This window comes from Notechis scutatus, chromosome Z, assembly GCF_049901735.1.
Source record: "Notechis scutatus isolate UNSWTSFEM ecotype Mainland chromosome Z, rNotScu1.2, whole genome shotgun sequence".
Lineage (NCBI taxonomy): Eukaryota > Metazoa > Chordata > Lepidosauria > Squamata > Elapidae > Notechis > Notechis scutatus.
In genome coordinates, this window is record NC_142025.1 from 57,064,142 (window position 1) to 57,090,132 (window position 25,991).

The 25,991-nt window shown below is 40.4% G+C and overlaps 1 protein-coding gene across 3 annotated transcripts in view; it reads left to right on the top strand.

Annotated features, from left to right (window-relative positions):
* The window catches only part of TMEM108 (transmembrane protein 108), a 192,892-nt gene that overhangs the window by 144,848 nt on the left and 22,053 nt on the right, over nucleotides 1-25,991 (top strand). The window contains exons 1-2 of one of the 3 annotated variants that reach the window (XM_026678514.2): nucleotides 1,711-1,894; nucleotides 13,023-14,135. The exons of 1 other annotated variant lie outside the window; for it this stretch is intronic. In XM_026678514.2, coding sequence (XP_026534299.1) covers nucleotides 1,882-1,894; nucleotides 13,023-14,135 — 1,126 coding nt within the window. In that variant the 5' untranslated portion in view covers nucleotides 1,711-1,881. Of the gene's footprint in view, nucleotides 1-1,710; nucleotides 1,895-13,022; nucleotides 14,136-25,991 lie in introns of those variants that run through there. One more of the 3 variants, XM_087945258.1, reaches the window with a different exon arrangement.

The window sequence follows — 25,991 nt, forward strand, 5'->3', positions numbered from 1 at the left end:
CAATAAAAAATTCTATTCTATTCTATTCTATTCTATTCTATTCTATTCTATTCTATTCTATTCTATTCTATTCTATTCTATTCTTCTATTCTAACCACCACTAAAATAGCAAAAGCTCACTACATTGCATAACTCCTAGAGCATCTCAGAACCTTATAAAAATCAATCCATTCCCTAAGCCAAGGGGTCAGCAACCCCAGAACTATGCTTCTGTCATTGAAGTTTCTGGCATCCAAATAAACAGACTTCTTTCCAATTGGCCTCCATTTTATTTCCAGTGCCTTTCTCCTGGCTTGGAACTGGACCAGATTTTTCTTCCAACAGCTCATTTGATGCTATTGAGGAGAAGCCTTATAAGCAATGTTGCCTCTCCTTTTCTCTCTTATTCTCTCAACCATCCTGATCTGAAAAGAGAATATGTGTGCTGCCTTTCTAATTTTAACCAAATGGGAGAGAAAGCTTAATTTGTAGTGGTTGGATCAGAACTAGATTTCATATATGCTAACTGTTCTCTTCTAGATTTCACAGTGCATCTACTTGCAGCTAACCATGGCACCGCAATGATGCTTTGGCAAAAAAATTATTTTGTCATATTCTCATGGCATTTTTTTTACCCCATCCCAAGTCCACAAGGAGACAGGTGTATATTATCCTAACTGTATATATGTTAATATTGTCCCTGCTCCCCCCCCCCCTTTAATAATGTCAAAGGATAGTCACTAAGTGTAAGTCTTTGGCATCTACTGCAATTAGATGGCTTAAATAGAGTCAAGAAAGCAGGAACATTTGTTGGTAATAGTTTTCTGCCAGCTCAAGGAGGAGTGAAGAGCATTCTAAACGAGAAATAAGCAAATGCCCATAATTCAGGATTTGCAGGTTGGAAGGGAATTGGGAAGGGCCTCCCAATTAGAAGCGTCTTTTCTGCCAACCAGAAGCTCTTTCTGCTGATTGGTCTGGGGAATCTTCTGAGTGAAATATATACTGGATAGGAAGACACAGAGAAAGAAGGAAAAAGTTATTTTGCCATATCCAAATGAAGAGAATTAAGCAAAGTTAAAGGTCATTTGACCTGTTTTCCAAAATAATGGCTCGCTTCATGCCCTGTAGTAAGACCAAATCCTACTTGTTAATATCCAGTAGCATTGTGAATCCATCCCTTAAAACAAAACAATAGCTAAACCTGATTGCTTTGATGAATGCAGCTACTGAATTCAAAGCTAAATTCTAAACAAGAACTTCCTGATTCTCCTCAATCTGAGTCATGCCTATAAGGAGTAATGGAACAGCTTATCCTTGGCTATTTTGGCCACTTAAGATCTGGTTGCAATTTTGGCCACTTAAGATCATTGCCAGCACTGCTTTCCTTTTCCTACATTGTTTTGTTTTTTTAAATCCGGTCTTCCACGAGGCCGGAGAGCGGTCTGGCAAAATGCAGCCAAATTTGCCTGTGGGCCGCCTTCAACCCTCTATAGTCTGACGCGAGGAGGGGGAGTCTCCTCCGCTAGCAAACCAGTGCAGTTCGAGACGCTCGTGGGATGGGAGAGCGTCACCACATTGTAGAAGACCAATGTCGTTTTGGGCGGGGATGATTGCAGGGGTGGGGGACGAATCGCTCAAAATGAAGTACAAAGCAGCTTTGCTGGGGGCGGGGAAAAACAGGACTCGGTAACTAATAAGCCATGCGCTGTCTTCGCCTTACCAAACCTCTGCAAAAGAGCTGGTGCGAAGCTGTTGGTTTCCGCAAGACACGCCTACGTAGTCGGTTCCCGTCCCCTCGACTCCCCAAAAGACGCCAGCAGTAGCGAACGAGCTCTGGATCTGGTTTTTCGACGCCTTGCTATGAGGCCGGCAGGTGAGAATGTCTGCTGACGTCGAGTCCAAATGATATTTTCAGGTGAGTCCTCAATTCCCCAGCTCAGCTAAACCGGAGTCTCCAGTCTTCTTTCCCTGCCTACTGCTGCGGCCGTACTCCCATTTCTATTCCCGTCGCCCTCCTCCTTTCAAGGGTTTATTAAAAGGTCCATGCCAGGTGATCGTTTCCAGAAAAGGCGACTGCCTGGAAGTGTTTGCAATAAAGCAGCTATGCTTTATTGTAAAGGAATCTCGCGTTCTCCTGTCTCGCCTTGCACAGGAATGAAAACCGCCTGGATGGCTGGTGGTATATCAATATTCTGTTTATGCTATCAATTGTTCCGAATGGTTTATAAGCTGAGAGCAAACTGCGGCTCTTATTTCTTGGACCGAATTGGCTTCTGTGGAGACAAATCTTCGTGACAAACAGGTTGGTTGGGTGGTAATCGTTAAACTGTACAGTAAATTGCTGAGGAGCAAATCGTTTAGTGTTGCTTCCCTTTGTGGTTTTTACTCACAACCCACCTCTTAATTCTCCATATATTTTAGAAATGAATTTTTAAAGACTTCTCCTTGTTATAGTGTAGTCTTCCTCAACTATGCGTGTAGTCTTCCTCAACTATGCGTGTAGTCTTCCTCAACTATGTTTTGGATAGGACTCCCACCAGCCTCAGCCAGATGATCAATAGATGGGGATGCTAGGAATTGTGCTTTGAAGGTACAAAAGTTGGGGTCAGATGTTTTATGTATTCATCTCTTCCTTTAGTGTACCTACCCTTTACAAAATTGGTATTAACTTCATGCTATATTCAAAAAGTAGAGTGTCCTTCCCAGGAGATCATTCTTTGAATAATGTTCCTAAACTAAAACAACCCAACATCCTCCCTTGATGCTTAATCCCAAAAGTGTAAGAAAAAGATAAGTATCCTATTCAAGAAAGAAAATCAATCAATACATTTGAGCTTTAATGCAAGTTATTGTGAGGACAATTGTTAGGAGATATCTAAACTTTGACAGAAACACCATAATTTGAATAATGTTTTATGGGTCATTTGCTCCCAAATCCATTTGTATTTTGGCAAAATGGTTTCTAAAGAATGAAACAAAATGAAGTATTTTTTCATGAATTGATGGCTTATTTAGAGGCTCATTTTTTATTAGATTACATAAAAATAAAAATTATTTGCCAAATCAGTCTGGCACAACAAGGGGAGGCTGGTAATATTTGGTAACTTCTCTAGTCCAGCATTGAAATCTCCAAAATATTTAGCAGATAAAAGAAATAAACCCACACCCTAACTTTGAAATATCTGTAATCTGTTATACCAGTGGTCACCAACCAGTGGGCTGGGGATCACTGGTGGTCTGCAAGAAAATTTTGGTGGTCCTCAGAGAAATGTCACCCTCAAAGCACTCCCCCCAAAGCAATTAACCCAGGCTGCATGGGAACACAAGGTTGCGCTGTCCACATGGCCCATGGGAACACAAGACTTACATCACGAACAACATGAGATAGAGGAGGGGGGAAAGGGTGGAGGGGGAGAACTTGTTCCACTTGCCCCACACGCCTCACCTGGCCATTTCTTTCTGCTGTTTTTTTTTCTTCTGCTTTTGGCTGCACGCAAGGAAAACAGAAAAAATCTTTCTTTCTCTCCCCCAAACTCCACCAGAAATTAGTCTTTGGGACCCTGCAAGGCATCCTGCTCCAAGAGGCTGCGCCAGCGTGACAAGTCTCACAAAAACTAATTTCTGGTGGAGTTTGGGGGAGAGAAAGAAAGACTTCTGCTGCTTCTGCCACAAGTCAGTTTCTCTCTCTCTCTCTCCCTCCCTCCCTCAGAACGGAGCTGGGGATGGTATCCTGCAATCCCAAATAAAGAATAATCGATCAGTAGGAAAACAGGGTGGGTGATTTTCCTGCAGACTTTTGGGGGGATTTTCCCAGGGCCTCTGGTCCGCTGGATTTAAAATTATGAGTTTGGTGGTCCCTGAGGTCCAAAAGGTTGGCAATCCCTGTGCTATACAATGATATTGACAGTTGATTCATTTCAGATAAATTGTTCTCTGCATGAAAGTTAGGCAATAAAAACTGTATTGTACCTTTCCCACTTCAGAAACAAATGCATGAATAGATTGCTAGTCCTAGACTCTAAAACAAATAATGTTTTAAATTTTAAAAGATGATGTAACTTACATATTTCATAAAAAGTTTTATATTTTTTCTTAAAAGAAAATTCATTCTTGCAAATTAAGCAATGGATCAGAATATTTGTTGAGATATGTTTTTGTTTTGTTTGCTTTCTGTAGAAATTGCAAGCTGGTCTAATTATCATGGTCATTTCTCCTCTGGGGAGATTAATGCATAATCTTCCTTTCCACTAGCATATATTTTTCTAATATGAAGAGGGCTAATTCATTTTGCTTTCTTAGCTCAAGGAACCAAATAAAGATTGAGCAGGTCTGAGCACAAAAATCTGTTTCTGCCTTTGCTTTTCAAGCTATATTAGCTTGAAAATAATAATATAAATAATAATAATAAAGGTGGGTTTTACAAATAAAAAATATTGCTGCTGCCCTGTTTAAAAGATTGTTCTGTGTGCCAGTCAGTATGAATGCATAATGCTGCCACAAAATACCAGTCTGCAAACACTCAGCATGTCTAGTAGAGGTACTAGAGATAGCCTAAATCAGAATTTTAAAAAAATCCAGCAGAAGGCAATGCCAAACTAGTGTCTTATTGCCAGGAAAAGAATATAAACATACATATTATGTAGTCACCAGAAATCACACTCATAGGAGAGTTTAGATTTTTAGTTTTTCTGTTACACATAGAATTTTAATCTAAATTCACTATCTCTCTGAATAATTTAGAAAAGATATGTTTCTTACAGAAAAGGTTAATGTTTGTGTGGCCAGGTACCATTAACACCTAGAACACAAAATAGTTAATGTATTAAATCAGGGCATTCCAAAAGGACATTACATTGTGATGCCAATGGTTCTACAGAAGCTTTCTAGAACAATAGTCCTCTGACTTGGAACTTTGTGTAATGTGGACCAGTATATCAGGAAGCCACCAAATTTGGGAAATCTGGTTTAAAAAATTATGACAAACTAATAGCCCATTAAAGCTTAAAAATAATTAAAAATAATTGAGTTCTGGCTGTACTATCGGAAGTGAGGACTGCGAGCTCCATGAGCTCTCCCCACTGGAGGGCTCCAAAAAGAGCCATAGCCACCCTGAAAGGATGGTGAAGTAAAGGGGATTGCCATGCAGTTCGAGGAGAGCTGCATCTCTCCTCCCTGACACGGAAATTACCCCTCATCCAAAGACGAGGTGCAGCGGCAGCAAAATGGCTTCCATGAAGCCGGGACAGTCTGAACACCTAAGACAGTGCAGGAGTGAAGATACAGTGAATGGTGTGTGAATGTCAACTTATAAAACATTTTGTATACACGTTTTATGGTTGTCAACTGAAAGAAGGGGGGAGTTTCAAAGAGCAGGCAGCAGTGTGGAATCGAAAGTACATTCCATTCATATTTTCTTCAGAGACAGATTAGATGACTGAAGTTTCTGCTGCGCAAAAATCTAATTGGAGAGCATGATTGATGACTCTTGGCTATGGACATGTTTCTTTGGATGATACACTCAAAAGAGGGGGAAAGCAGGATCAAGGGTGACAGTGAATTGCGTATCAGAGTTGGCTACACCCAGACTAATGCCAGAATGTTAACTTCAAATAAATCCTCTTTAGTTTTGGGAGTGTGATTAGAGGCTCATGATTTAATTGGAGTAACTGCCAGAATCCTGACAGATAGCCAACTCTCATAATTAATCACCAGGTGCCTGCGTCCCGGCCTCTTCCATTGCTCCCCGACATCTGGGGTGCATGGAGAGAAACTCAAGCAGCCATGGTAGAGGCTATCAGGAGAAAGCTTGGCTTCCAGACAGAAGCAAACAGAAACAGATAGCATAATTATAGAAGGAGCACAGTCCCTCGTCAACTCCAAAGAGGAGAAACCTGCTTCGTTGGAAGGGAGAAAACCAGATAAGTACCTGATGGAATCCCTGGGGAGATCCATAGAGCAGCTGAGGGAGGGATCTGAGCAGGCCACCATTCGAGATGATGGCCTGTCCTGCCACCCAAAACGGAGGGGAATTTTTACAGAGCCTTTGAAGTGGGGAGAAGCAGGCAAGACCACAGCCCTCCCTCTCTACATACCAGAAGAAAAAAGCGGCAGCCAGTGCCTCCCCCATGCAACAGGCAGTCCTTTCCTCCTGTGTGAACTAGAGCTGGGGAGGAAGGTCAGCCACCTCAAGTGCAGGCTTACAGAGGGCGACAGGGAGAGGAAGAAGCAAAGCCCAACAAACCACCCCGTTTCAGGGGGAAATTTGATGGAGACCCAGACCAGCTAGCTTTATTCCTTGATTCAGCTGAGATCGACCTGTAATGTTATGGACACCGCTACTCCTCCCCTAGAGCCATGGTGAATGCAATTTCAGAGGGGCTAGAGGGAGAAGCAAGAGAATGGCTAGCAACTCTCCACAAGAGAAGGAGTCCCAACTACATGACGTAGATGACTTCCTACAACTGCTAGAGGTCAGATTTGAGGTGGCACAGGAGACAACTCCAATATTTAATCAAGTGGAAGGGCTACCCCTTACCAGAGGCATTATGGGTAAAGAGTAGGAATGTCCAAGCCGATCGCCTTGTAACAAGGTTCCATTGACTGCTGCACTGCTCCACTCGGACTTGCTTGGGCAAGTCCCTCTGGTGCAGCGGGCTGGACTTGCAGGGCCGGCACCTTGAATGCGGCCGCAGCAACGTGTTGGAGAAGCAGAGCAAAGCTGGAGGTCTGTAATTTTCGCTGCAAAAAATATCCAGCCACCACGGTTTTTTGGGTGCGGCTGCAGTCCAGCCGCACCGAAAAAAACATGTGGCAGCTGCAGGCATTCATGACAAGGGCGACATGGGCTGGCAGCCAGCCATAGGAGGAAGGTAAAGTCACAGCCGTGGGACGACAAAAGAGGCAGTCATGGGGGAGGAAATAGGGAGATTAAGGGCCGGGCCTCTGAAAGGGGAAACAGGGTGATGTAGGATTAGCCCAGGCCTTTAACAGATTAGGCCACGCCTGCCTGGGCAGAAAAGAGATTAGGGAAGAGATAGAGGGAAAAAGAGAGAGAGAGAGAGAGAAGAAAGAGAGAAAGAGAGAAATGGAAAGAGAGGAAAGAGAGAGAAAGGGAAAGAGGGAAAGAGAGAGAAAGAGACAGAAGGAACAGACAAGAAAGTACAGAAAGAAAAAAGAAGAGAAAGGAAAAGAAAGGAAGAAAAGGGATAGACAAAGAAAGAGGGGATAGAAGGAAGGGACAGAAAGATAGAGAAAGAGAAAGGGAATGAGAAAGAAAAAGGGAGGGAGGAGAAAGTTAATGGGATATGAAGGGAGGGAGGGAGAGAGAGAAAAAGGGAAAGGGAGAAAGAGAAGGAAGAGATAAAGAAAAAAAAGAAAGGGGAAAGAAAAGGGAGAGAGAAAGGAAGAAAAAGGATAGACAAAGAAAGAAGGGGGATGGAAGGAAGGGACAGAAAGAAAGAGAAAGAAAGAAAGAAAAAGAGGGAGGGAGGAGAAAGTTAATGGGATATGAAGGGAGGGAGGGAGAGAGAAAAAGGGAAAGGGAGAAAGAGAAGGAAGAGATAAAGAAAAAAAGAGAAAGGGGAAAAAGGGAGAGAGAAAGGAAGAAAAAGGATAGACAAAGAAAGAAGGGGGATGGAAGGAAGGGACAGAAAGAAAGAGAAAGAAAGAAAGAAAAAGAAAGAAAGAAAGAAAGGGAGGGAGGAGAAAGTGAATGAGATATCTAGTCCAACCACCCACTCCAGCAGGATTAGAAGGGAGTGTGTGCGTGTGTGTGTGTGTGTTCATGGCTGTCAAAACTCCAAAAACAGGTCAAGTAGCTCTGGGGAGTTCAGTCATAAATTGGAACACTTACTAAGCAACCGGCCATTAAGTGAGGACCACTTATATTTGGTTTGCCAGTCACATGGCCATGCCCACCCAGTCACATGACCACCAAACCACGCCCATCCAGTCACGTGACCACCAAGCCACGCTCAGCCAGCAAGCCATGCCCAGCCAGTCACATGACCACCAAGCCATGCCCGCAAATTAGGCATCAATTGTTAAGAAATTTGAATCCCACCCCTGGGTGGGGGGCACTGAGGATGAGTTTGTAGCACCAAGAGGGCGGTGGACTGAAAAAGTTTGGGAACCACTGGTATAGACCAAAAACTGGACAATATTATACAAGGGACAAGGAGCAAAGACCAGGACAATGAGCAAAGAAAGGAGCTATCAGAAGGAATGGAGAGGAAAGCAGAACTGAGAAAACAGCAAAAAGAAAACAACAAAGAAGAGATGTTACTAACATTAATAATGATTAAGGAATTAAAACAGAAGGGAAATGTTTTAAAGGATTTAAAAAGGGAATGGGAGAAATAGAGACCCTGTCGGGTGGTATTCAGGGAGTTGGAGGGGGTTTGGAGAAGTGGCCTGAGCAGAGCTGAACCTTCCTTAGGACTGAAGCTTCTATTTTTCAGTGCAGACTCAGGCAGCAGATTGCAGAAAGATAGATCTGTGAGTGAATCTATGAGCAACTCAATCTGCCTACCCGCTTTGCCTGATTTTGGGTAAAAGTTGCTCTTTTTTAAATAAAAAAATCAATATTTACATAAATATTTATAATATTTACACGCAAGCCATGCCAGCCAGTCACATGACCACCAAGCCACGCCCAGTCAGCAAGCCATGACCAGCCAGTCACATGACCACCAAGCCATACCCACAAATCAGGCCACACCCACAAAACCAGTTGTTAAGAAATTTGAATCCCATCCCTGTATAGGCTGGATAACTATCTTGTATGTAGTGTGATAGACATTAGGATAATATTTTAAGATAAATATATATGAAGAGTGAAATATGGGAATTATGAATAAGAATTAAGCATTAATTGGAAAATTAGAGATTGAATGATGACATTATTAACTATGCATAAAATATGATTGCCAGTAAAATGATAAAATTAAACAATGGGTGATTAGATAATGAAAGAATATATTTTAATGTAAATATGTGTATTAACAGAAACATATGGATTGGATGATTGGTAAGAACATGAATAGATGTATTTTAAAATGTTTAAATGATTGTGATTGGTACTAGAAGTGTATATTGAGATACTGGTTAATGAAAGAAGGATGAAATTTTAATACAAATAGATGGAAGACATAAATAAGGAAAATATGATTAAAAAGACATCTTTGAATATTACAATGATATGGGGGGGAAATTAAAAGGTAGAAATAAGAGGGGAACAATAGTACATATATTCATATATCAAGATGTATGAAAGAACAAGAGGGAGGTTTAGAAAATGAAGGATGGAAGTATAAGGTAAATAACAGGAAATAATGAAAATGAAATGTAATAATTGGAAGCAATAATATTATGTTTATTTGTATCAAAATGTATGATACCCAGATATCACACCATTCACATATTGAAATGTATAAAGAATATAAAATAAAAAACTTGACAAAAAAGCCCAAAATTAATTTACCTACAATTTTGAAGGTGAAGTATTTTTTTCCTTTCAGAATCTCAGCAAAAATCATGACTGTAGTACAACAGAAATGGTTGTGCATCTGGGCTTAGAAAACTTTTAGCCAGAAGTTCTGCCAATTTGCTTTGCACTCATGCTCAGACAATAACTGATTATCTCACTATGAAAGAATTTTCTTTTCTTCTTAGCCATATGGTCTTTCACCTTTTGTTTCCCCTGTCATGCATGACACATGACACCCCTTTCCTAAGAAGTCTGTAGGGGTTGTGCATAAGCGCACCAACGTGCCTACCGTCCCTGTCCTATTGTTTCTTTTATTTTTCTTATATGTACCCATTTCATGTATTCATAACTATGTATATACTTATACCTATTATCTTGTAAGCGATTGACAAATCAAAATAAATTAAAAATAAATAAAACATTTCATATGCTTGAGCCATTTGGATGGGCTTTGGATTTGGATTTAACTAAAGCTAATCCATATCCTATGTTTAGCTTTGGGTTCTTTTCTCCCTTTTGCTGTATGCTACAAAATAATACAAACCAAGAAAAGTTATACGTAGCTCATGTGGGCATTTTTAGGAGATACTTTGTCCAACAGACACAGAGTTGGTGCTCAAAAGTGTTTTCTAATGAATAACAAACATGACCTTCAAACAGACATTATAATAACGCTGATGGCAGGATATTATATCACTTCTATTGATAGAAGTGTCCATTTTGGAACAAATTGCACAAGGAGACTTCAATGAGATACCCTCAAGTTAAGATGCAAGAAACTCAGGGACTTATTCTCTTTCATTCAGAGTACACTCATGGGATAATGAATCTACATTACAAATTCCAATTGTAAGTTAAGAACTGGACAGAGGACTCAGTTATCCAGAGAAAATGATAGATTCCCTTTGCTAGAAAGGCAGAGGCTGTCAGGTTAGGGATAGGGTTTAATTTGGATTCTTACATAGAGTAAATGATTTTAATTATTTATTTAACTTAATGACTATTTATTATGTTAATCAGGAAACACAAATGAGCTTCTTAGAATTAGAGAAATGAAAGGGGCCATTAAAGTCATTTTAATGGCTGTTTCCAGTTCTTTGATTTTAATAAGCTTATTTTCTTGTAACTTGAACAGAGATTTTCTCTTTTTTGATGATAGCGTATATGTGAATAAGTTTATCCAATGTCATACTGTTTTTCATATCATCAGTAGTTTCTTTGGTAAGCAATAATTACTAAGATTATTGTGGTTCATCACATAGTCAGTCAAAACTTGGATTTGGCATTTTTATACAGCTAGTGAATCCTTCCCAAGGACTTGGGATAGGCTAATATTGATGTGTGATGGTATTAAAGGTATCACAGAATGTAAGCTGTTACAAGAATCATTATTTCTTATTAAATTTATATGCCACTCATCTCACTATCAAGCGACTTCTATCATGGTTTTACATTTCCCATTTCTTCCTCTGTCATATGTAACTCACAATAATGCTACATGCATAAATATAATCTGGACTTTTAAAAAAAGATTCAACCTTTATTACAACAAAAGACCAGATATCAGTGATTTAAGATCCTGAGAGTTTCTCAGAATCAAGGTCCTGGGCCCACCTCTATTTTAGGGACTGACTTTAGAACTTTCAGATGTATGGAACCCAAAGAGGCTCTTGAACCAATGGACATTTCACACTCTTTCAATATATGCTTGTTTTTTAAAATACTCTCCTTTTTTTTTGAGAGCCAGTTTGATGAAGTGATTAAGGCACGGCTACAAATGAACAAATTGTGATCTAGTCCTTTATTTTGGAGGAAATCTTGAAATAATTTCCTGGTCATAGGGAGCTCTACTAAAAATGGCAAAAAATAGGAAAACTTTACAATGCAATTCACTTCTAACCCATACATTCCATAATAACAACAAAGCAGCAGGCTAGCAGCTGAGTTATGGCCCATAAAAATTCTCACCATAGCAAGCACTGGCATTGTGCACTACATAAAATTTAAAAAAAAAATCCAAGTAATAATCTCTCATGGAACTTCTAACCTCTTGCAAATCTCTTGAAAATTCTGGGGTTCCACAGAACTCCAATTGAGAACGATGATTTCAACCAAAGCATGCTTCCAGGCCTATTATGGTATTTTATTATATATTATGGTATCATGGTGCTACCATGGTATTTTATTTCTCTTTATAATTATAATATAGTATTTCTTTTTAAATTCAGAATCATTTATGTAATAAAATTGCATTTTATGTCTATATATATATATGTGTGTGTGTGTGTTTTCTGAGGTTCTTGCGGGTATTTGTATGTGGATCATTGGTTATTCGGGTTTTCTCCCACGTAAGATTGGAAATGGCATTCAGCTTTGTTCGGGTATTTTCCCACGTCATAGTAGTGGTGCTTTTTAAAGTTGTAGCAACGTTTCAGCAGAATCTCATCTGCCATCATCAGGCTTTTTGTATAGTGTTCTGCCTGTGAGTTAGACTTTTACAGTGGTTTCAGATTTAAATTTGGGGCAGCCTATTGCTGTGCCAGAATGGTTTTTTCTTCATCCTGATTGGTTGAGAGTCTTGGTCTGTGTTTATTGGTCTTGGAGTTTGCTGTGTTCTGCTTCTAATATCTTCTGTCTGTTTTTTTTGGCTCTTTTTGTATCTTGATTGGCTGGCAACATTGTGTTACTTTATTGGAGGCCTTTAGTGCAGCTTGGCTTCGGGGTAAATGGATGGCTATCATTAGTTAGGAAGCTGGGTTTCATCTGGGTGCCTGGTTGGAGGTATCAGGGGGATCTGTTTGTGCCCAGGTGTTTGCCTGGCTTGTGGTGTGGAGATTTTTTGTTTGTGAGTGCAGGCTTCCAAATGATTGACAGTCTGGTGGAATCATCTCTTCTGTTCATGCTTTCTGGTCTTTTTCAATCTCTATGGCTTCTCTGATGATTCTGTGGCTGGGATTTTCTATAGTGGCTAGGGTTTTGGTGCCATTGAAGGATTCTATGACCTGTGGCTTCCATGTGTTGGACTAGTGAGGAAGTGTATATATTTGTATATATATATTTGTTTATATATATATATATATATATATATATATATATATATATATATATATATATATATATATATATATATATATATATATATATATATATATATATATATATAATATATATATATATAATATATATATATATATATATATATATATATATATATATATATATATATATATATATATATATATATATATATATATATATATATATATATATATATATATAATATATATATATATATATATATATATATATATATATATAAAATCAGACTGACTCACAGATGAACACTATACAGAAGCCTGATGATGGCAGATGAGATTCTGCCGAAACGTTGCTACAACTTTAAAAGCACAACTACAATGACGTGGGAAAATACCCGAACAAAGCTGAATGCCATACATATATATACTTTTGTATATGTATAATGCACTTCAGGTTTGGAATTTGGTGACATTCAGATTTTCCATGTTATTAATTTTTATTTCTTTATTTTTTCTAGGTTTTCTATTGATCTTGGTGCTAACAGAAGAATTAGTAGTTGCTGTTCAGGTATTGACTCCTAAACTTGTGTCATCTCAAAGCCTCCTGATGGACAATATTAGTATTTTAGCTATGGAGACAACTCCAGGACTTGCAGGCCATCACACAACCAAATCTTTGTCTACAACAACTCTTGCAAATGCTGGTTCCAGTAGTATAGCAGAGACTTCTGTTCCTTCTGTTGGCCAGAAGGAATTAAACAACAGCCATTTTGTTGATAACACAGAACCTTATCATTTATACAACCAGAGTGCTTTGTTGTCCAGGAAGTCACTTAACAAACGAAATATGTTTCTGGGTATCCAAGGCAATTTCACAGCATTTACAGAACCTTATCTAAAAACAGAATTGTATTCTTCTGCTACCACAGAAAATTGGCCCCCAGAATATCCATTTCAGACCCAGCCTACAGTTCACACCAGTCATCAAAATACTTTACAGGGAACCACAACAGACTCAACTTATTCTATTCATACCTTGGAAGGCCTTAATGAAACAGAGAAGGGGAGATCATCAGAACTGATTACACAGGAGATTGATCTCATTACCTCAACAATTGTTCCATCAACTGTTCCTGAAATGGTGACAGTGCCTTTTAAACCCACACGGTTTGGCATACAGAATATACTGGGGAAAAACAACTCATGGATAAATCCAAGCCAGAATACAGATCAGGTAGCCTTTTTTTCTGGTCCTAGGACAACAGCAACAGAAGTAGACTTTGGACACCCTAGTCAAAATGATGTTGATGCCAGTCTTTCCTCCTTATATACAACCGGGAGCTCTATTGAGGAACCAGCTACCACACTGCATCCCTCTGGACATAATGCTAGCTTGCCAAGCAGTACACTGTCTATGGAATCCTCAACATGGATTTCAAGTTCCATTTCAACAGCCACAGAGAATTTCCTAAACAGACTGGTACCTGCTGATACCAGAAAGCCGGATGTCTCAGGCAATATTTCTCATGTCCCAGAAAGGGACAAGTCCCAGTACAGAGCAACTATTTGTCTCAGCAAAGTGGATATAGCATGGATCATCTTGGCCATCAGTGTACCTGTATCCTCATGCTGTAAGTTGAATATTTATTTATATTTATTTATATTATTTATATTTATGCCCTGTATATTTATGCCCTGTAGGATATAACATGTATCAAATACTGATAATGAAGAGAAAAAAAAGATTGAACAACCTAAAGTTTCATTGATCCTCATGACTCCCATATAATTAATAATCATTTCAACATCCTTACATTTGTACACTCATGCACTGTTGAGAGCACAGCAGAATTAGCATGTTTTGGTTACTCATCTAAACACGGTGTTTCTATTAGGGTGCATGGAATTCAGGAGCATCTTTTTTTATTTCATCCTTGGCATATAATTTTGATCAGATGAGCAATCACAGCAGATAGTAATCCATTATCTTTCATAATTTTGCCATGAAAAGTTGCCACATAGGGATGTGGCTAAGATGCTGAGCTTGTGAATCAGAAAGTTGGCAGTTCGGTGGTTCGAATCCCTAGCACCACGTAAAGGAGTTAGCTCCCATTACTTGTCCCAGCTTCTGTCAACCTAGCAGTTCGAAAGCATGTAAAAATGCAAGTAGAAAAATAGGGACCACTTTAGTGGAAAGTTAACAGCGTTCCATATGTCTTCGGCGTTTAGTCATACTGGCCACATGACCATGGAGATGTCTTTGGACGTGCTGGCTCTTCGGCTTTGTAACAGAAATGAGCATTGACCTCTAGAGCTGGAAACAACTAGCACGTATGTGTGAGGGGAACCTTTACCTATCTGGAAATGAGCACTCACCTGCATAATGCCTCTGATGCCACTTTCTTATTGTCTCCATTATAACCCTTTTACTCTTTGAGAAAAGGAGAAAAGCTTTGGTTGGGTAACCTTATTTATTAATTGTGCAAAACAATTGGTCTAATTTATTTTTTGATATTACTTCACTGAAGCTAATTATAGCCAATTGCTAGTTCATCAGAGTAGATTAAGAAATTGGCAGTGAAGTTATTCATATCATTGATATTTCAATTTTCAGTTAGTATGTTCTGCAACTCTCTTAAAAAAGTCTGCTGAGATTTCAATATGTTTGATGACATCTCTTTCATCAGAACAGCAACCAGACTTTGCATCCAGAGCTGGTATTCAGCAAGTTCTGACCAGTTGTGGAGAACTGGTAGCGGAAATTATGAGTAGTTTGGAGAACCAGTAAATACCACCTCTGACTGGCCCCGTCCCATCCCCTGCCTCCCGAGTCCTAGCTGATTGGCTGGGTCTTCTTTTGTTGTCCTGCATAGGAGAATGGAACTGGAAAGCAGGTTAGTGGGGTGGGGAGGGAATGGGATTTTGCAGTAACCTTCCCCCAGAGTGGGGAGGGAATGGGGATTTTCAGAGAAGAGCAACAAAGATGATTAGGGGATTGGAGGCTGAAACATATGAAGAACTATTGCAGGAACTGGTATGTCTAGTCTGATGAAAAGAAGGACTAGGGGTGACATAATAGCAGTGTTCCAATATCTCAGGGGCTGCCACAAAGAAGAGGGAGTCAAGCTATTCTCCAAAGCACCTGACAGCAGGACAAGAAGCAATGGGTGTATTATGATATGTACAGAATAACCCTTGAGTAACAAGGATATGCACATGGAAACATTTATGAGAGTAGTTATGAATAATTATTCAGCCACACACAGCTACACTGAATTGAGTCCAAGTTTACTTTAAGAAATAGCACAGTCCAATAAACAGTCCAGGTCATATACGTTTAACAGTCCAAAGACTGTCCAAAGTCTTCTTACCAGTTGCCTTTGTCATTCTCCTCCATGCTGCATCGAGAGCCCAGGATGGGCTGACTCCCTCCTATGACGTCATAGCTGAGTCTGTACTGATATATAAAAGCCAGCCCCCGGGAGATACCCCAGCTTTTGACTCAGCTCCTTTCAGTCAGTAGTTGTGTCTATGAAAGCGTTCTGTTAGATAGCAATCACCAGCGATCTTCAGTACTTTTTTCCTCTCTTCAAGCAGCTCCCAGGAGAGCAGGTCTCTCTCTCTTTCTCTCTCTCTCTCTCCCTCCCTCTCTCTCTCTCTCTCTCTCTCTCTCCTGCAACGTTGGGAGCAGCTTTACAGAGCTCTGCGAAGTCACGCCGAAAATGGAAGCTGGCGTCAGTTCCTTTTGCAGGTGATAAGCTTTTTGGCGACACTCTGGAACCTTATCTCATCGAAACCAGAGATAAACGTAAAATTCTCTCTTCCTCCGGGAAGAAAGCCGACTATTGCCCTGCTCCTTATCGCCCTCCTGCCTTCCGAGTGGAGACCTCATCTCGCTTCCCTGCTCTCACAGGCCGTACTCCCAACGCCAAGACCAAAGGGTGGAAACATTTGGCAGGCAACAACCTTCTACTGGTAAACGGCCCTTTCGGGAGGGAGGGTGTCATTCCTTCCGTCGCTCTTAGTAATCCCTCGTTCTCCCCACCCATCGGAGGTCGCCTAGCCTTCTTTACCTCCAAATGGGAGGAATCAACGACGGACGCCTGGGTGCTCAGCACTATTAGGTCAGGACTTCCTAACCCCACCCCCAAATTTTTTTTGATCTGTCCTGTGTCTCGGGACATTTCCAGGCAAGCCCTCATGAATCAGGCCATTCAGCACCTTCTTGAAATCAGGGCTATTCAACCTGTTCCCCCTCTCAACGGGACGTGGGCTTTACTCTCGCCTTTTCATCGCTCCCAAAGCCTCAGGGGGTTGCGTGAGCCATCCTTGATCTAAAATTTGTCAACCAATTTGTAAAATACAGGTGATTTAAAATGCAGACTCTGCATTCTATTTTAGAGAGTGTTTGGGTGGGCGACCTCCTCTCTTCCATTGATCTCACTGAGGCTTACCTCCACATCCCAGTTTGGCCTCATCATTGCCACTTTCTCTGTTTCTGTTATCAGAATACCCATTACCAGTATCGAGCACTTCCCTTCGGCCTCTCATCGGCTCCAAGGGTCTTCACAAAGGTTCTGGCAGCATTGGTGGCATCTCTGTGTTCTATTCCAGTGAGGATCCAATGCTACTTGGATGACATTTTGATTCTTTCCTCTTCCATCCTTGCAGCCCATCGGGATCTGCAAATTACCCTGTCATGTCTCCAGAGCCACGGATTTTCTATCAACACCACAAAGAGCCAGCTCTCTCCTACAACCAAATTGCAACACTTGGGAGCAGTCATCGATACCATGTCGTTTTCCTGTCCCCAGCTCGTGGAAAGAGCCTTGCAGAGATCATCAGCCAGATCCAGCAACATCAAATTGTCCCCCTGTCGCTGCTGTCCAAACATCTGGGGAAGATGGTTTCCTGTATTGGCATCGTCCCGTGGGCTCGGCTCCACTCCCGAGCCCTTCAATGGTTTCTGCTTCCCTACCAACGAGCAGGAACCAGCCACTCATCCATCAAGGTCCCACTCCCGCCACAAATATGGAGATCTCTCAATTGGTGGCATTCCCCATCTATCTGGAGGGGACTCCTGTTCAGGGACCCAGACAGGCTAGTGATAACCACCGATGCCAGCCTCCTGGGTTGAGGTTCCCATATGCAGGGCCAGATAGCTCAGGGCGTTTGGTCCAGATCGGAACAGACCCTTCCCATAAGTTGGCTAGAGCTCAGAGCCATTTTTCTGGCTCTCAAGCATTTCAGGCAATCATTGACTGGCTCTCATGTTCTAGTCCTTACGGACAACATGGCCGCAAAGGCTCATGTCAACCGGCAAGGGGGGACGAGGTCCAAAGCCCTCATGAGAGAGGCTCTACAGCTGGGGTTATGGGCAGAGAAACACCTGTTATCGATCTCGGCGGACCACATCTCTGGGGTCGACAACTCCCAGGCCGACTGGCTCAGCAGGAGCCTAGTTGACCAGGCAGAATGGTCCATTCCTCCATCTCTATTCAGGGATCTTTCTCTCAGATTCGGAACACCGGAGGTGGATCTTTTCTCCACTCCTCAAAATGCCCAAGTCACCAGATTCTTCACCAGGTTTCCTGGCCAGGGAGCGGAGGAGACCAATGCTCTTCGGTGCAGATAGCCCAAGGGTCTCCTCTATGCCTTTTCCCCGCTTCCCATCATTCCGGCAGTAATTCGGAAGATGTTGGAGGAACAAGTGGAGCTCCTCCTCCTGGCACCCTATTGGCCAAGGAGGCCCTGGTTTGCGGACCTGGTCAACCTATTGGTGGCTTCTCCTTGGAGGATCCCTGCCCATCTAATCTCCCTTCACCAGGGGGCCCTGCTCCACCCAGAGCCCCAGTGGTTCAAGCTGACCATGTGGCACTTGAGCGGCAGCGGCTAGAGGAGGCTGATCTTCCAGAAAGGGTCATCCTCACTATCCTGGCTTCTTGCAAACCTTCTACAAGGCGCATCTATGATGCCACCTGGAAGGCTTTTTCCCGATGGTGCCTCAGGGAGGGTCTTTCTCCTGCTTCAGCCCAGTTGGCAGAAGTTCTTAGCTTCCTTCAGCATGGGCTGGAGAAAGGTTTGGCCCCCAACACCTTACGCAGGCAGGTTTCAGCCCTCTCCTCAGTTCTTTCATGGGGTTCGCTTCCTTCCTTATCCCATCACACTTCAGTCAGGAGGTTTTTGAAAGGGGCTTCCAACCTGCACCCTCCGGTGGTTCACAGGTATCCTTCCTGGGACCTTCATTTGGTCCTTAATGCCCTTACAAAACCCCCCTTTGAACCCCTTAGAACAGTGTCTCTCCATTTCTTGACTCTGCAGGTAGTGTTCCTTGTTGCCATCACTTCTGCCAGGAGGGTTTCCGAGCTTGCTGCTCTTTCCATCAGACAGGACCTTTGTTCCTTTCACAATGATAGGGTTGTTCTTCGTCTGGACTCCTCATTTATTCCAAAGGTTAACATCTGGTTTCACAGGTCCCAGGACATTGTTTTGCCTGACTTCTGTCCTCTCCCACACCATGACTTAGAACGGCAGTGGCACACGCTAGATGTCAGAAGGGCACTTAGAATATACATTAAGCACACTTCCTCCTTCAGGAAGTCAGAAGCCATGTTTGTTTCCTTATTCCCTTCTCACTTGGGGCACAAGGCCTCTTCTACTATTAGCAGGTAGGTCAGGTCTTGCATTGAGCAGGCCTACAAAGCTGCGGCCCTTCCGGTTCCCCGAGGTCTGATGGCGCACTCTACCAGAAGCACAGCCACTTCTGCTGCCTGGGTGACCCAAGCATCCTTTGAGGAGATTTGTCGTGTGGCCACGTGGACATCTCCATGTCCTTTCATCAGACACTACCATCTGGATGCCTTTGCCTCGGCGACTGCAGCCTTCGACAGACAGGTGCTTCAACAAGTGGTTCCACAGTCGATGTGATGAGCTGGACGAGGACCCGCCCGTGGACATGCAAGCTTTGGTATGTCCCATCCTGGGCTATCGATGCAGCATGGAGGAGAATGGGTGTTGGTAGAAGTTACCGTGAACGCCCTTTCTATCTCTGCTGCAAGAGAGCCCAGCCCCTCCCTTGATTTGTCCGGAGAGGGTAAGACATATTTCTGTATTCATTTTGTGCTTTCAGTCTGTCAAGTATCTCCACCAAAGCTGGGGTCTCTCCCAGGGGCTGGCTTTTATATCTTAGTACAGACTCAGCTAAATGATGTCATAGGAAGGAGTCAACCCATCCTGGGCTCTCTTGCAGCATAGATAGAAAGGGCGTTCACGGTAACTTCTACCAATGCCCATTCTGAAACCAAATTGTTTATTAGAGAGTAGGTTGTTTGTCTCTAAGTGGAAGATAATGGATTGGTTAATAATTGATTCCATGACTTTTCAGGTGACGCAGCATAAGGAGATTGGTCTGTAATTTTCAACTAGGCTGGGGTCTCCCTATTTGAAGATGGGGATGACCGTGACTTGTGACCATAAGTTAGGCAAGGAGCTGGTCCTGAAAGATTTTTCAAAGATTATGCTTAGAGGTTCTGCTATAGCAGTGGATAGTTTTTTAAAGAAGTAGGCACATCTTCCGTCTGGTCCAATAGATAGAGATGGTTTTAGATTGCGTAGTGCTTTTTCAACATTGTCTTCTGTAAAATCGATATGTATTAGATCATTGTAGTTTTCTGTGGTTCGGTTAGGAAATACTGGGCATGATCCATTGCTGTTTACAAATACTGAGCCAAAGAATGTGTTAAAGATGTTGGCTTTAATGGTGTCGTCATTGCAGTCTTTACCATTAGATCCTATCAGGAGTGGGATGGACCTTGAGTCTTTTAGTTTGTTGTTTACAAAATTGTAAAAGGCACGGGTGGAATTGGTGCGTAGAAGGTTTTCGTCTTGTTTAATGTGATAATTGATGCATTCAGTCTTTATCTGGTGGCATATATTTTTGTATCGGCTTTTGAAGTTGGCAAAGTGACCAGATTTGTTTTTCTGCCAGAGTGATCTCTTTTTGGATTAAAGTTTCCTTATTGTTATGGGTAATTTTTTGTTTGTTTTGGGAGTTGTTATTGGTACATATAGTTTGATGACTCTTTTGACTTCAAGTAAAAATATGTTGTAATGGTCTTCAACAGTATTGCATCCAGTGAATAGAGATTGCCAATCAAGGGATGAGAGATCGTTGTCTATAAGATCATAGTTGCCTTTTTTGAAGTTATAATTGGAGATTACATCATTGTGATGATTTTTGTGTGGGCGTATGTTGAGACAAAAGTCAATCATGTTGTGGTCACTGTTAGAAAAGGGTTCTTTAATTTGTATTCCGTAAATTAAATTCAAACTATTGCAGAAGATGAGATCGAGGCAGTTGTTAAGTCTAGTATTGTTGGTTATTAGTTGTTCCAGTCCCAGATTTGTAACAGCATTGTAGAAGGTTGCACCTATGGGTTCAATTGTACATTTGTTTAGGGTCCAGTTAATATGAGGTAGATTGAAGTCACCAAGAAAGATAAAAGCGTGTGGGCAGGATGTTGCCCATGTTAGTCGTGAATTTAGCTCGTTTACATGTTGAATGTCATAATCAGGTGCTCTGTAACATAGTAAGAATTGAAATGTGATATTTAAGGATAGTTCACAGATGATGGTCTCAGGAAGAGCAAGCTCCTGGGTAACTTGGATGTTTTTTAGATGTAAGGACTTTTAGATAGCAACACCACCTCCTCTACGAATTTCACGATCTGATAGTCTCTTACTGTGGTAATGAAGTCAGGGAGAGATGCGTTGAGCCATGTTCCACAGACAAATATGATTTGTCTGTGAAAATATGAATTGTCTGTGAAAATATGATTAGCCATATTTAGTAAGAGGAGAAATTCAGGTATTTTATTCACAAGGCTTCTTGCATTGAGTAGCTTGCATTTAAGGCCAGCTGTAGTTGGAATTGAGGTAGTTAGGGGCGGGCGTGCCTAGTCTTGGGTGATGGTGGATTGGTTGAAGGTTAAAGCTGAGTTGCAGGTTGTGTGACTTACTTTGGATACAGTCAGCACGATAGTCAATGTACAAGTCCTTCTCTCCATTGTCTAGTCGTTTTTTGAGTTCTGTGCGGAGTACACGGGAGTGGGCACATTGCTGTATGGTTAGGTCAGGGTGAGAACGGAGGTTCTTATGGTTGGTGTTGCTTTTGGCAAGTGAATTTATAGTATAAATGAATTTACGTTTGCTTGATTCATTTTTGCAAATGACCCTGCAGAAGCATGGGGCCACAGAGCCGTCTCTGTTTTTGAACTCTGGGCCGATGCGGAAAACCCCGATACGGAAAATGTCACGGATTTCATCAGGGGAGATGGTTGATGCTTGATAATCACTGATGATGTTGCAGACAGTTGTGATGTCATCATTGTCATTGATGTCCTCTAGACCAAATAAAATGGCATTTTTGGGAGGGCGGAGCTGGCGTTGTGATGATACAGCATGCAATCTTGGAGGTCTGAGATCGCTGCCGATATCTTTGCTCCTGAACGGTCCTATCGGATCTAAACTGTCCCGAAGAGGCAGTGAAAGTGAAGAGCGCATCCTGTCAATTCCAGGGATACCGCAAAGTGGTAGATCTCCTGGTAGATCCAGGAGAAGCTCTTTTTGCAAACGGCAAAGAGGCAGCCATTAAAGCTGCTGAAGTTGGGACAGCTCCGAAACGAAAGAGAACTTTCAGAGAGTGTGCCGGTTTGGTGAGAATTTTTTCTTTATTCTAAGATCTGAAAGGACACCCTAAGGAAAAGAAAGAATCTGTAAAAGTTTTGACAAATGTGATTAAGCGGCGATTTTAAACAGGAATGTCAAAGTAATGTGTTTTTTTTCTCATTGCTGGATTTTCAAAACATGATCTTATATTTTGAAACTGGACTGGTTTTTTTCTTTTACATCTATTTTTTTTTCTCCTTTTTGATTTTGTAATATTTTAGGCTAGAGGCTCCCTTTTAGTTATTTCTTTTTTAAAAAATATCATTTTCTTTTTTTTATTAATTCTTATTATATCTTGCTTGGAAAAGGAGGGGGAAAGTGAGAGCAAAAAAACTTTGTAACACTGCCAACTAGAGGCTTGAAAATATTCTATTTCCCTGTGACCAGACAAAGCTGAGAAAGAAAGAACTGAGACTCTTTTTCAAGGACATTGCTTTTTGATAAGATAGAGGGAAGAGCATGGGAGAGTATTATTGCAGGTGCTCTTCTGGGTTTCTATCAACAGCTGGAGTCTGGTGTTGAAATCTAGGGGAAAAAAAGGTGATAAGTTTTTGGAGAAGAGAGCTATAATAAGAGCCTTGGATAATTAAACAAAGTGCAGTGTGCTCTTTTTACTTTTTCGAAGTTGTGCTATCCCTCCTCACCAGCTTTATTGTATTTCATTTTATCTTTTTTTTTCTTGTAATAACTATTTGGGTTTTTGGCTTTGTTGGAGCTTGTCTTTGTTTTTTGTTTTTTCTTTGGAAGTCCAATCTCTATGTTTGCTTTTTATTTTAAAGGGAAAGCTTTAGTATTAATGTTTTTTTTTTAAAGGGAATAGCCTTTTTTCCCCCTTTCCTGGTATTTTTGTTTTTTCATCTACCTTTCTGGTTTATTCTTTTGCACTCTTTTCTATTTGAGACCTTTCAATTGGATTAAGGTGTTGAAGAACCTGAAGAATTTTTCCTTTTTCTTTTTTTTCTTTTCAAGCCTTTTTCTTCATCTAACTACTGATTGGATTAAGGTATACAAGAACCTGAAGAAATTTTGTCCTCCCTTTTTTTAAAAATCATTATTATTGGGCTTCTTTTTTCTACTATTTTTATTTTGAACTATAATTGGTTACTTCACAATTGGATTAAGGTTTAGAAGAACCTGAAGATTTTGAATTGCTTAAAATGAGTAGGAAATTTACAGCTCCTGGTTCTTCAACTTCCACTTCTTCCTCTCCACCATCTGGAGGACAACGTTCAATACAGACAATGTTAAAGCAAGAAAAAGAACAAGAAAAAGTGACTCTGCAGATGATTATGCAAGGAATTCAAAATATTCAAGCAGGATCAGAGAATATTGAAAAGAGAATAGAGAACATTGAACAAAGAACAGAGAACATTGAACAAAGAACAGGGAAAACCGATGAAAAAGTGGAGAACATCCAACAAATGATGTTGAAGTATGATGAGAGATTCCAAAAAATTGAAGAAGATAAACAAAGAGACAAGAAGATTGGAGATATTGATAATAGATTAACGGTGGTTGAACAAGATAAAAGTGGTATGTTGAGATGGGAGATGGATAGATCAGAATTCTATCTTAGATTCCAAAACGTAGAGGAAGAAAAAGGACAAAACTTAGCTGAGATAATGATAGAAATACTGGCTGAAGCTTTGGAAATAACTAAAGAGAAGATGATGGATGGAATAGATGAGGTTTATCGAGTTTTCACAAGATACGGGATGAGAAATAGCTTACCAAGAGAAGTTCACATTAGATTTACAAAGAAAGCCATTAAAACGCAAATATTGCAAGTGGCAAAAGAGAAAACATTGAAATATAAAACAAGGAGATTGTGGTTTTGAAACAAATACCCAGAAGAATGAGAGAGATGAGAAGAGAATACCGATTCCTGACTAAAATGCTACTTAAAAAAGAGGTGAATTATAGATGGCTGATTCCAGAAGGTTTAATGTTCACATGGCAAGAACAGAGACATAGAATTGACTCAATTGAGAAAGCAGAATTATTTTATACAGAATATTTTGGAGGGAAAGAGGAAGAGGCAGAAAAAGAGATCTCACTAATTGAATTCCAAGAGGACTGCCAAATGGCGACTGAAAAAAAAGAAGGTGCAGTAGGTGGAAAGGTGGAAGCCAAAGAACAACGTGAACTAAGATCTACAAGAGCTGCTAAACTTAACTACAAAATATAATCATGGAAGAGAAAAAATTGATTGCAATTAATATAAATGGACTTAACTCAGCCGTTAAAAGAAGGAAAACCTTTCATAAATTAGAGAAATTAAAATTTGATATAATTTGTCTACAAGAAGTACATATTAAAAAACAATATGAACAATTGTTGATACAGCCAAAATTAGGGAAAATATTTACTTCCTTGACACAATGTAAGAAAAGAGGAGTGGTTTTATATATTAAAGAGACCACCCCAGCAAAATTGATTTATACCGATGATGATGGAAGAATACTAATGGTGGAAATAATGGACAATAATACGAAAACACTCCTGATTGCAATCTATGCTCCGAATGACAAACAAGAAGAATGCTACAAAAAATTACATATGAAAATAATTGAACTGGACTATGCTAATATAGTTATTATGGGAGATTTTAATGGAATTGTAGACTATAAATTGGACTATACAGCACAGAAAACAATAAAGCAAAACAGAAAGACTCTCCCTAAATCTTTTTTTAAAATGGTAGATGAAATAAACTTAAAAGATACATGGAGAGAAAGAAATGCTAATACACCTTCTATTCAAATAGACACTTATCATGGTCCAGAATAGATATGATATGGATGTCAACAGAATTAATAACTAATATTCAAGAAATAAATATTGAAACAAGTACTTGGGCAGATCACAATCCAATGACAATTAAATGGAAAGGACAAAAAAGATCTAGATGGACGTTAAATAATACTATTTTAAAGGAAAAAGACTTCACACAGTGGATGGAGAAAGAATTGGCTTTTTTCTTTAGAGAAAACAAAAAAGAAGATACATCAATTCAGAATGTATGGGATACAATGAAGGCATATATTAGAGGCTTGATAATAGACTATACAAGGAAAAGAAATACTATGAAAAGATTAGCCTCTAAGGCCTTAGAGGATGAGTATAAAAGACTTGAAAAAGAGCTACAGAAAATGCCACAGAAAAAGGACATCAAGCTAAAAATGGATATAATTAAACATAAAATGGGTCAAATAGAAAAAGAAGAATCAGCACAGAAAATTAGAGGTGCTAAACAGAACTACTTTGAAGACGCAAACAAACCAGGTAGATGGTTAGCATACAAACTGAGAAAGGAGAAAGAATCAAGGAAAATATTGCAATTAATAGATGACCAAGACCAAGTTTGCTATGGTAGTAAAGATAAGAAGGAAATCATTTGAGACTTCTATGGGAAATTATATATGCAAGAGAATATTGATGATGAAAGAGTTAAACAGTACTTACAGAATGTTAATTTACCTCAGATACCTAAAGAGACTGAAACAATGTTAGAAAGCAATATAAAGATGATGGAGTTAACTGAAGCACTCAAGAAGCAAAATAATGGAAAAGCACCAGGCCCAGATGGACTTCCGGCAGAATTTTATAAAACATTACAAGAATCGTTGAATCTTCCATTGCTAGAAGTTATGAATGAAGTTATGTTAAAGAAGAAGATACCTAAATCATGGTCAGAAGCCTATATTACACTTACTCCAAAAGAGGAGGCCGATCCATTACAAATTAAGAACTATAGACCC